Here is a 12,236-nt window from a genome sequence, read left to right as displayed (position 1 = left end):
ATCAGAGTTGTGCTGATATTAAGAACAAAATATTTCCACAAAGAAACGGAACTGTTTACGTCAACTTGTGTGTAGCCTAAACTTTAATATTATTTATACATTAACGTTATTATAAATTATATTCATTATTATCGTTTTAGATAAAGTATAGCGCCCACTGCATATCGTGTATTCAATGCTACCGAAAGGAATCGAATCTAGATTTTACACTAAATATAAACTGAAACCGAAAATTCGGTTAAAACCGAATTTTGGTTGCAGTAGCACCAGAGTTCCACTGGGGGCGATCGCCATGAGTGCAAAATGAATGGGAGTCTATGGGGCTAGACGGCTAAATGTGTCCCTTTCACCCGATTGCCGTTGAGAAATCTCAGATCTGATTGTAGGTTTTGCAAGTTCAACATGGGTTATAGGTCGAAAGTTGAATGAACGAGTACTTATGTCCTTTCGATTTCTTACAGGTTAAGTTGTTGTTGCCCAAAACACGCTAGCATTCTGCTAATGAATGTGAAGGTGTATGACGTCATTGACATTTAAAAAGACTTTTTAAAGCAAATAAGTGACTCTAAAAAAATCTAACACCCAGCAATGTGTAATTTCTTTGCATCTCCTTTCGAATACAACATTCAAATTACTAGACAAAAAAGATATATCTTGAGAAAAGTGGATTTTGAGGGGTATTACCGCTATTGACCTCCATTCATTCTGCACTCGTCCTGTGAGCGCCCTCATATGGAATCAGAGCGGAACTGCAACCAGTTCAGAAGCCAGAAGTGTAGTGAGAGTGAAGCTTCTCGCCATATTAGACATTCTCTGGTGTAACCCTCACTTTGATCGGAACTTCCGGCAATCCTCACCATGGTCTCCGCCCCTCCAAACAAAATACATCAGGGGGCCCTTCTATGTATTTATAAGTATAAATACATACTTTTAACTTTATAATGTGTGCTTTATAGGATACACATTGCTCACAAAATTTAGCTACTTCGACTAAAGAAGTTTTGATAGTTGTCGGCTTGATAGTTGTCGTTGTGCTCCATTAATGTATTTTAATGTGCCCCCTTATGTGCCCCCTGATGTATTTTAAAGTCAACCCTGATAAATATATTGCATTTCAGAAGATCTATAATATGTTGATATAGTATTTCTGAATTTATAAGGCGTTTTGTTGGCTAAAAGGCATTGAAATAATCCACCTCAAAAGTGTGTTGCTTCCCCGGTGTCTCTGCTCGAAGTAATATTAGGTGGCTCCATCTTCTGGCTGAAATGTGCACAGCATTTATGATATTTGTGACTAGAATGGATTATTTAAAGGAACAGTACCAATCGTCAACACCAGAAGACTCATTCACCGCATGTTTGGGGTGTGAGAGTGTGCAGCAAAACGTTTAAGTGTCATCAAGTTATGTTTACCTCAAACCTTATTTTACTGAACTGGAAAATCTCAAGGGAACCTATGCTGAATTAGTCTTCCAGGTTTTGATATCATAGCTGCAGCCCTCTGTAGTATTAACAGTACATATTTGTACTTTACTTCTTTTTCCAATAATGATATTCCCAAACATTAGTATCTTAGTACCTGTGTCAGGCTGGCGGAGCAGGACAGAGGAGAGGAGGCATGTCAGGAGTTTTTTCAGTTTAGCCACACGTCTCCGACTCAGAGGTTGGCAGAACCATCATTTTCCACACATAACCACTCACAAACATAATTTTTGTGAGGATACTCATTTAGATTTTCTAATGCAGCATATAATTTCTGATTCATAGTGGTTGTGAAAATGTATGTAAAGGAATAGTTCACCCCAAAATGTAAATTAACTGAAAATGTTCTCACCCCCAGGCCATGCAGCTTTTCACTTCATAAGACATTAATTAGTGGACTGGGTGGATTACTTGTAGATCATTCTGATGGTACCCATTCACTGCAGAGAATCCACGGGTGAGCAAGTGATGTAATGCGATGTGATAAAATAAAATTCTCCAAATCTGTTCCAGTGAAGAAATAAACTCATCTACAGATGGATGCATGGTCTGAGGGTGAATACATTTTCATTTTTCACATTTTCAAAAATTACAATCATGCATTTGAAATATATATGCAGTACCAAGAGAAGGAACTCATTACCTTTTGAGAAATGTTGGGTAGGTATTATACTCGCTACTTTCGCTTAAGGATTCAGTTGAAATGCAGAGCTGCTATGTTAATTTTTTTTATTGTACTTGAAGACTTGGGACTTGGAAAGAGATTGTATTGGTAAAATGTGGACACAATGTTCACTACACCATTAAGTGCATGCAAAACTTGGTAAACTTGACAAATCAAATAGCTCAATGTGTCAGAATATTTTGACATGCAAGGCAATAAAGACTAAAGGTAAATCTGAATCTTGGAATATTAGGAGTTAATTTGTAATACCTTTTTGTGGGCTAAGATTTCAATAGATGGGTTTATATAGTTTGTTTACTTTTATACTAGCATCATTTATGTACTGCTTTGTGTATTAATTCATCAGATTCATATCATCAGATTACTCTTGTGGCCTTGTTTCTGCAGTGCAATTGTGTTTTGTAAAAACGATTTGAAACTTTTGGCCTAGAAACTAAACTAAAACTGTGGAACGGTTGCTAATGTACTGCTTGTCTTGATATACCAGAGCAAACACTTGTGGACGAGTAGAACATGATTGCTGAAAAATAGTTTTATTAATGTCAGAATGACTGTTTTGTCCATAAATGCAGCAGCTTTAGATCTGAAGACCAGTGTGCAATACTGCATGTAAAAACAACTGTAAGTAGTTCTACTATTTATCTGTGCACTGAAATAATGATGTAATGCATTCATTTTTCATTATTTGGTTTTCATTGGACTAACACTGTTCTCTACAAGTGAAAAAAAGGCAATCTTTGGTCATTTATACAAACAATATCCATATAAATACACAAAAAGTTCAAGAAACATATAAACCTATAAAATGGATAGTAAATATTCACATCAAAAATCAAAACATCAAAGCACTAAATAACTTTAAAACATCAAGTCACAAATATTTCAAAGCAAAAGTGATGTGACAAAGCCAAGTATTGTGACCCATACAAAATGTTATATATTTACATACAATATGCTTTGTTCTGCCTGTACCATAGCTCCTCGTCAGTAGATGGCGCTCTTATTTCAGTGTTTACTGCATCAATGCAAACAGACAACATGCATATCAAGTTCGTTTTTGGGCTACTAATACAATATAAATTTGTGATAGGATTTAATAAAATTATTCTGATGTGTATCTATGGCAAATCAGATTTAGTATTCATGTTTTGTAAAGGTACTGAACTTTGTAAGAGAAGATTTAAACTCTCTTCAATATATTCATGATCAGCTTGAACCACAAGTACCTTGTTGTGACTTTATGAAGCAAGTTATCCTTCAAGCAGCAATACCTTTAAATATGTCCTTTCAGTAAAAAAAAAAAGAAAAAAGAAAGTGTGCCATGTGCAAGAGTTGCATTCAGTTGAACCACATAAAATGAGTCCATTTCCTCTGAAGACAGTGATCAGAGGCTTTCAGGTAGACTTGTAGACTTCAGGCGCTACTGTACGTCTGTCTTGATTATTTTCAGTCTCAAAATCTCAAATCTATTAAAATATTTGATCCAATTTCACATTTAATACATTGTGACAATGTAAATTATATAATTAAACAATAATTCATATAACAATTATATGTAATTGCACTTTTTTAATTCAATTTTGAATTTATGGTCCACAACGTATAGTACTTTGGATGTTATTACCTCATTTTGGGATTTAAAAAAAAGTTTTTGATGATAAATGTCCAACTATATATGTAGGTAACCAGTCGCCAGTTAAGTTTTTGTGTCCTCTGGTCTTTGGATGCCAAATGCTGTGATGAAAATATTGACTACTACGATGATAAAGACGAGAGCTGTGACGATGTTCTCCAGAAGATTCAGTATGAAGTGTTTACTTGTGTCATTCAGATTCCACTTCACTGTAGAACAAAAGCAATAACAGCAGCAATTCAGAAAATTTTAGATAAAGGTTTTTAAACTGATTTAACAGCATTTTGAAGTGAAAGGGTAAAATATGAAAAAAGTGGGCCAAGAAAATGAGAATTATATGGTGTCCAGCGTTCTGTAGTACAGGTGTTAAAATCTCCAACACCACTCATGTTTGAAAGAACTTGCATAATTACTCTAAAACTTTCAATACTAAAGATGAAGCCCATTTTCCACCCATTAGAGCGTGCTTGTGTTCACAATCAATTCCAGTGTACAGCACGGAGTTGTGTTTAAGGAAATACTAGAGCATTAATGATGGCTAGAAATAGGAAGCTGGGTTGAGAATATAAATATTTCTCAAATCGGGACAGAATTTCTTTATATGATTGAAACCTCTTTCTCAAATTAAGAAGGTTCTTACTCTCACTATGTGGACAAAAATAAAAGTGAAAGTAAAACATTTTTAATGGGAAATACCAAAGTGTTGCAGGATCGACTTTTATCATCTGATATAATTATGTTAAAATATTAAACGCAGGATCAACCTCTCTGGAACTTCTGTACTGAAAGTTCTGTTCTAGTATCATGTAAAAAAGAATTTTCTTTCTGTCATAGAACACATGAAATTTAATATGACAGCAAAACATCCATGCTGTTTTTTTTTATACTTTCAAACAGGCAAGGCATATATTTGAATCGGTTTTTGATGCAAACATATCAAATGTCATCAAATGACTTGGAATAAAGTCTTTAATGATGTTTTTATGTTGCTTTTTGTCCCTTTCAGTGCTTAACACTTTCAGTGTATGACGGAGGACAGCATGAACATTTTTCAGAACTTATTTGTGTTCATACAAACTCATATGGGTTTAGAAAAACACGAGGGTGAGTATTTTCACTTTTTGTTGAACTACTTGTTTAGACATTTATTTTTGCATGCTGTTTTACATACCAGTTTGAAAGGTTTCATTTAAATAGTTTCAGATGTTTTTTTAAAAGGTTATGCATATGTATTATAAAAGGTGATAAATATTTATTGGTCACTGAATAATATGCAATATGAAGTACTATATACTAGCAATTAGGGTATGACAGTACCAACAACAATATTTTGTCTTAAAGAAACTAACCTAATCATGCATAAAATAACTATTGTCTCTGTATTTTGAAGTCTGTGAATTTGGATGAGCTTCTCTCACCTATGAAGATAAGCAAGACCCCCACGATGATCTGTAGGATGAGGGAGATGCTGATGAGGCTGATGAGAGGAATGTATAAGGAGGAAGAGGGTCCCACCTCCAGGACAGTCTTCAGCTGGGAGGCGTTGGCCATCAGCAGTGCGATATCCAGCATGCTCTCTGCTGCACTCTTCTTATTGGCGTAATGGTTCATGTTAAGTGGGGCGTTCCTTGACCAGCGGCTCCGCCGAGGACGCTAAACACAACCATGAAAACACACATGATGTTACTTACTACATCCATGGGAATGAGAGAAGGTAATGAGTACATAAGAAAGATTTACCAGAGTTGTGAGACTTTAGAATTTGACTCTTGCATAATGTCGTTATCTGACCTTAAATATCTATTTTTCAAAAATTTGAGTGATGGGTCATCTATGGTCATATTTCTCCGTTTTAGAAGGAACTGAAAGTCATTTGTGTTTTTTTTCTTAAAGATGTTTGAAGCATGTGAAGGGAAGTTGGAGAGTGGTAAGTTGGCCCTGATTTCCTTCCTTAATTCTCTTTCAAAAATAAAAGTGTAGTGTGGGTCACTGGCAGTCACTAGAAACCTCGGCACCACAGAAATTGAATTATGAACAAAACAGAAACAATGGTGATGTTACTGAATCAACATGAAAGGATGATGGTTCAGCATCACTTATTCACCCTTAGTTAATGTTGAAAATGTTGAATGCTGAAAAAACAGGTAATGTCACTGAATCAACATTATGACGTGATGATGATTCAAAATCACGTATTCACCCTCTGTAATTGTTGAAACAACAATATTTCAGCTACACTTCAGTGGCACGTAAACAAATTCCTTACCATTTAAATGTTTGGGGGAAAAATTATGAAAATGCAAATGACACCTTTCTAGCAATTGAGTCACTTTTTTGTAACAGTTTAACACAATAACAAAAAGATAATAATATTATTATTTATTAAATAAAAGTTGGACAAAAACACTAAACCCTTAAAATTATTTGTTTCAGGAGTCTGATGTCAGACTACAAGCGGTCAAGAAGTTCAAGTTTTAAATAGCTGGCTTACAATGAGACGGCTGCCTGTTTTCTTTAAAGGGGGGGTGAAATGCTATTTCATGCATACAGAGTTTTTTACACTGTTAAAGAGTTGGATTCCCATGCTAAACATGGACAAAGTTTCAAAAATTAAGTTGTACGTTTGAAGGAGTATTTCTGTTCCCAAAATACTCCTTTGTTTGTCACAAGTTTCGGAAAGTTTTTGTCGAGTATGGCTCTGTGTGACGTTAGATGGAGCGGAATTTCCTTATATGGCCCTTCTGCCGGAAGAGCGCAAGCTCCCTTATAGCAGAGCACTGAGAGCACAACAGACATTCACTGATCAGAGCGAGAGCGTCACGAAAAGTCACAAAAGAAGTGTTTTTGGTTGCCAGGGCAAGACAACCCTGCACAGATTACCAAAAAAAAACAGCATTAAGGGACCAGTGGATGGAGTTTATTTTTACAGAGCATCAACGGAGTTCTGCAAGTGTTTTTGTTTGTTCCCTGCATTTCGAAGATGCTTGTTTTACAAACAAGATCCAGTTTGACAACGGATTTGCGTATCGTTTATTTCTTAAGGATGATGCAATCCCAATGAAAAAGGGATCACGATTGTGTGTTGGAACCACAGGGGATGAGTAAAACTGCTTCAAATATCTCTGCCTCCTTGTTAGTGCATCCCCTCCCATGCCGGAGACCCGGGTTCGAGCCCCGCTCGGAGCGAGTCGTTGCTGCTGCTGCTCTCGTTCAGTTTCAGCCTCGGGATCTGATTCTGGATCATAAATAAACGTCTGAATCTGACTGTTAGCCATGGTTTGTTTTGGATGATGGTTTTTCCCTCACAGTAATGTCACAGTTTCCACATGCTCTCAATGCAAAAGCCTACTGGTGCTCGTGATTCTTTAGCTCCGCTCACACGTCATGCCTCCAGCCGGTCGTGTTTTTCCGGGAAAAATCGGTACAGACTATCTTTCTCTTATTAATATAATAAAACTAAAGACTTTTGGAGTTATGAAGGATGCAGTACTACTCTATAGGTACTCAAGATTAACAGGATATTGAGTGAAAACAAGCATTTCACCCCCCCTTTAAGGGTTCTTTGAAATCTGAAAAAGCAAGCATGATGTCGCCTAAGAGTAGGGGTGTGCGATATGTTAATTTTTGATCGTGGACCAAAAAAATGTCTCCAGGGTCTGCTTTTGAAGAAATATTGTAGTAATGTGCTACAGCACATATTCTGTCAGCTGCAGTTCTGGCGCCTCCGTCATATACTGTACCACACTACATGCATTCACAGCAGAGTTAACACTGCGGTAGAATTACGCTCTCATTATTTGCATGTGCTTTTACATGTTTCATTCGCGCTCTGGTCTGACCTGTGCTCTTTCTGAACGCCGCATACACCCAAAGCGCATGCACTAAAGCCTGTTAAACAGTGCCTGATTATCGAATTAAGTTATATTTTGCGCTAATACTGTCAAAACACACTAGGTTTACATGTCTCAGCTGGTTATGTCTAAAACTAAACAGTAGAAAAACTTGAATGTGCCTGTATAAAGAGATGCATGAAGGTCTTAAAGCGACAGTACGCCTATTAAACATGCAGCCTACTGTCAAGGGATAGATCACCCTAAAACTTCATTTCGGTCATTATTTACTCGCTGTCACAATGTCCAAAACCTGTATTAATTTCTTTCTTGTGCTGAACACAAAAGAAGATATTTGTGGACAAGCAATTGTTTGGTTTTCCACGTTCCTCAAAATAGCATTTATGTTCCGAAGAACAAAGAAATTTATTCAGGTTTAAAATCACTTTTGAGTGAGTAAATGGTGGTATAAAGATAAAACACTATGACAGAATTGACAGAAATTTTATTTTTGGGTGAACTATTCCTTTAACGTTAATAAAACAATTTTACGAAAAATCACTCACTGCTCTTGACTAAAGAAATTTAATACAGTTGCTTTAGGAATGAGATATATATATATATATTTGTTAATTCAATTTCTTCAGTGCTCCTGCTAAATACACCTATTGTATCTGAAAATAAAGCACTGTTTATTTTATTTGTATATTAAGTGTAGCTGTAATATGTATCTTTGTTATTACTTTATATTTGTTATTAAAAAATAATAACAAAGATTTTTTATCTTCCCCCTTTGGCCAAAATATCTCCCATTCTTTTTTTACCTTGAAAGGCTTTGTCTTTACAATAGTGAAATTTGTTTGGCTGTAATGCGCATTCAACTTGCGAAATAGGAAAACCAACATGACAAAGAATTGTGAAAAAATTTTGAATCGTGATATATATATATATATATATATATAAACAACATGATATAATATTTTTTTCATATCGCCCACTCCTACCGAAGAGGAATTTTAAAAAGTCAATTCAGTTGTCTTGCATAGTCACATTCAGGAATGTTAATATGTTAAACACAGTATGATTCACTGTAAAATTGCTCAAAAACAAAACATTCTAAACTATGATTGTAGTATCATTAAATTATACTTAATCCATTAGCTCAAATCTATTAACACTTCAGAATCAATACAGTTTATACAATTAAAATGTATAAATAGGATACGTGAACTCTAAACTCAGCATGAGGTGGCCACCTGTGAGTTATGGCCACTACTCACAGGAAAAAGTATAGGACGGGAACAAAAATTAAAAAAAATAGGTTGCAGAGTCACCTTATGTAAATGTTACAGAATAGCCTTGTCTGTCACTTTCTCATAAAAACAAGTTTTTTTGTAATTATGTTTAAGCGGGAACAGACTTGTTCTTCTAGTTCCTTTTGTTGCTGGAGTAATATACCTGAAGTGTTTTGAGTCATCAAACTCACAATGTACTTTTGGCTTAACATGAAGGGCCTCTTAAAGAATTATCTCAAGAAATCCCTTTCTTTTTAAACGAGATAATACACAGCTGGTCATGTGATCCATGAGATTTAGCTTTCTAAGACAGTAAGGGGATGAGCTCTGTCTGTATGCCTCTTGCTAATGTGGCTCTGTGAACACAAAAGCACTATTCTTCTCTATTATGGCAGAGGAGAGGTCAGGCTGCAGGTGAGCTAGCTCTGATGTCATTCTGGTGTCACTTTATTACATCTACTTTGTGTTACTGGACTCTCACCAGAGAGGCAGCAGCCTGAGAAGGCAGAAAGTGTTTCATATTTGGTTGAGACTGACTGCACTATATTATTCTCCAGGCTCTTCAGTGGAGTGCAGGGCAGGGGTTGACTTTGGGTACGGTTCAGTCCAGCTGCCCAACACAAGGGACCCTTGTGCCTATGCTGGGAGTGGCAAAGCAATTAGAAACACTCTCTTTCCATGATCCCCAATGACATTCAGATGCTGACACTTATATAACACCCTTCCTGTAGAAAACTAAACCAGTTATCTCAACGTACCAGCCTTGGGTCTCTTCCTCTTTCCCTGTCCTGCTATTGGTTGCCATTGGATATAAGAAAAAAACAACAACCCGGAAATGCCAACAAAGTTATTTGCAACACTTAAAGGAACCATTTCCTATAAATAAAGTATTCATTAAAATAAGGACGTCAACCCTGCGCCGTCATTTATTGAATACATTCTATAACTATTTCAAATTAAGCCATGCATGAGGTGGCAAAATGCAGAAAAAGTCAATTATAATATAGCACAGTTAGCACGATGTACTTGTCTTCAAAATGTGTTTATCTTGTTTTCCAGACTTGCATCCCTCGTGTGGAGAACCACTTCACTACGTCACTGATGGAGTATCTTGTACAGCACAGCTGCCGTTACTAGTTCAGAAACACTGTATCGAAGTGATATGCAGTTGCAATGCAATCAACAAACCTAGAAGTACTGTACACTTATGTTTTTAACCATAACCTTTGCTCATTCCTTCTGTGTTGAGTGTATTTTTTTTCGTTGCGGCTATATTATTTATGGACCTGTGGCACTGGAATTACAATCAATGGTGCCCTTTTCTAAAATATTACTCGAGTATTACATCATACCAAAGCAAATGGAGTTGGCATAGAATTAAGCCACAGAGAAATCACTGCCCTTTCAGTCTGCCTAAACACACAGTGTCTTCAACCCTGGTGCTGCCCACAGGAATGATGATATGTTTGATTTGGTGTGTTTCAGGGTGAAAAAAAGTCCACTGGTGGTAAGATGTTCCTCTGGTCTTTCTAACCACTTCACCTCACCTTTCTTTAGTGCAAACATTAATGGAAGTGGAAGACAAACTCATTCAAATGTAAGGTTTAGATTAACAGACAACATTAGAGATGGGAATTATAGGAGTTGGAAAAACTTCCACAACACATAAAATACACTTCCCCTATATTTTACCCTAAAGTAATGCACAGTAACTTTAGTAATAGTCACAACTATACTATACTTTAGACAGTGCTTTATTTCTAGAAGCTTTTGTTTAATTTGTACTTTTTTTTCTTTCTTTTTTTTTTGTGTAAAAGTGTAAAACCTGCTCAATACAGAATCCATCCGTTATGGTTTTACGGTTTAATTTTCATGGAAAATGAACTTAAAAATGCTTCAGTAAGGTAAATAGTTAATTAGTTAACTGTAATGGCCTTGCCACATATGTAACATTCATTCCACACATATAAATACAGAATAATAAATATGCATTACCTTTTACTTAAAGTATGCGAATACAAGTAGCTAATGCTTTTATGATAATATTATTGAAGGTACAATTTTCTTTCTTTCTTTTAAACAAGTAGAAAGTGTGACGGAATCCTGTTCGAAAAAAAAAACTCTGTTGCATGTTAATGTTGCATATAAACATTAATAAACATTAACTCTGTTGCATATAGTTAATGTTTATGGAAGTACTGTTATGTCAAGTGCTACACCGGTGGTGTTTACCTGGATCGCTATGCATTGCATTTAATACCGTGTTTTAAATGTGAGTTATTGATGTGTCCTCTAAACTGACAGTTTACTAGTCTTTCACAGCCCATTGTTGAGTGTTACAAGGCCTGGTGATCTCATCTGTCTAGACGCGGCGAAGCGAAACAGCAGTATAATGAATAAGAGCTTTCTTTCAAAACTTTGAACCGCTTTTGTGCCGCGTGAGCTTTTATGTTGATCATCGATCAGGTGTGTTCTTATCTAACCCGACTGGCTTTCACCAATACACCAATATAATGCATTAAACTTTAAAACTAACATCCCATCGGCGGACGCGTTTGTGGTCGTTAATGATACCGATATGTTCAAAATCACTCACCGCTCCTGGAGCTCCTCCTTGAGCATCTCCATTCAATTCCACCCCTTCTGAATCCATAACCTTTCCTTTGATTATATCTAACACTCCGTAAAAAGCTGGGGTTAAGTGTGTTTGTGGTGCATTATGAGCTCATGGGTGGTGTAATGAAGAGGGGGCTGGACAAAAAGTCTGCCAATCGCTGCAGCAGCGATATCTGAATCGTTCTTTTGAATCGGATCTTTTCAATCATCACCCATCTGAACAAATTGTTTGTAAATTTATTTTGAGATGCTTTCAAAACGCATTTTACTAAACCTACAAAAGCGGGAGGGTTACATAATGCCAGTAGAATTTTAGCATACATTTTTGGCAGTGTTATTTTGGCTCGTTTCTAAATATTTTTTTTACAAAAACCATGCTGCAACAATTGTAGAATATGAAATAACGATAAAACACAATCATTAATATAAATATGACCAATGTATCAGAATATAAAGTACATTATATGCCACTTAAGGGTTGTAAAAGGGTGGCTTTTTTCATAAGGTTCTATGAAACAGTTCGTTCGAATGAACCGATTCCAAAAACGAGTTCGCTTCGGATCGCTTCAGTGCAGGCATTTTCGCTCAGCGTTCGTATTACAATCTCATACCAAAGTTAGTTCTCTTCTTTATCGAAAATTATTATTAATAGCCTATAACTCCCAGTTTTTAACGTTTGCACCTATATTTAAATC

General features: G+C 36.1%; 1 protein-coding gene across 1 annotated transcript; it reads right to left on the bottom strand.

The window, feature by feature from the left end:
• Positions 1–2,684: 2,684 nt before the first annotated feature.
• Positions 2,685–11,670, bottom strand: LOC128022117 (ninjurin-1). Its single transcript, XM_052609381.1, has 3 exons — positions 11,522–11,670; positions 5,219–5,453; positions 2,685–4,009 (listed from the first exon to the last, which is right to left on the bottom strand). The coding sequence occupies exons 1-3, from the start codon at positions 11,576–11,578 to the stop codon at positions 3,864–3,866; spliced, it is 438 nt and encodes a 145-aa protein (XP_052465341.1). The 5' UTR covers positions 11,579–11,670; the 3' UTR covers positions 2,685–3,863.
• Between the last annotated feature and the right edge of the window lie 566 nt (positions 11,671–12,236).

Source organism: Carassius gibelio, chromosome A11 (genome assembly GCF_023724105.1).
Source record: "Carassius gibelio isolate Cgi1373 ecotype wild population from Czech Republic chromosome A11, carGib1.2-hapl.c, whole genome shotgun sequence".
In the NCBI taxonomy this organism is placed as follows: Eukaryota; Metazoa; Chordata; class Actinopteri; order Cypriniformes; family Cyprinidae; genus Carassius; species Carassius gibelio.
Note: the sequence above shows the minus strand (reverse complement) of the source record. Positions and strands in the feature narration are given on the sequence as shown.

Bases quoted from the DNA above. Each gene is read 5' to 3' on its own strand.
- LOC128022117 (XM_052609381.1), bottom strand. From the start codon at position 11,578: ATGGATTCAGAAGGGGTGGAATTGAATGGAGATGCTCAAGGAGGAGCT. The intron at 5,454-11,521 runs GTGAGTGATTTT...GGTTGTGTTTAG, and splicing joins AAGGAGGAGCTCCAGGAGCG to CGTCCTCGGCGGAGCCGCTG. The intron at 4,010-5,218 runs GTGAGAGAAGCT...TTTGTTCTACAG, and splicing joins GGTCTTGCTTATCTTCATAG to TGAAGTGGAATCTGAATGAC.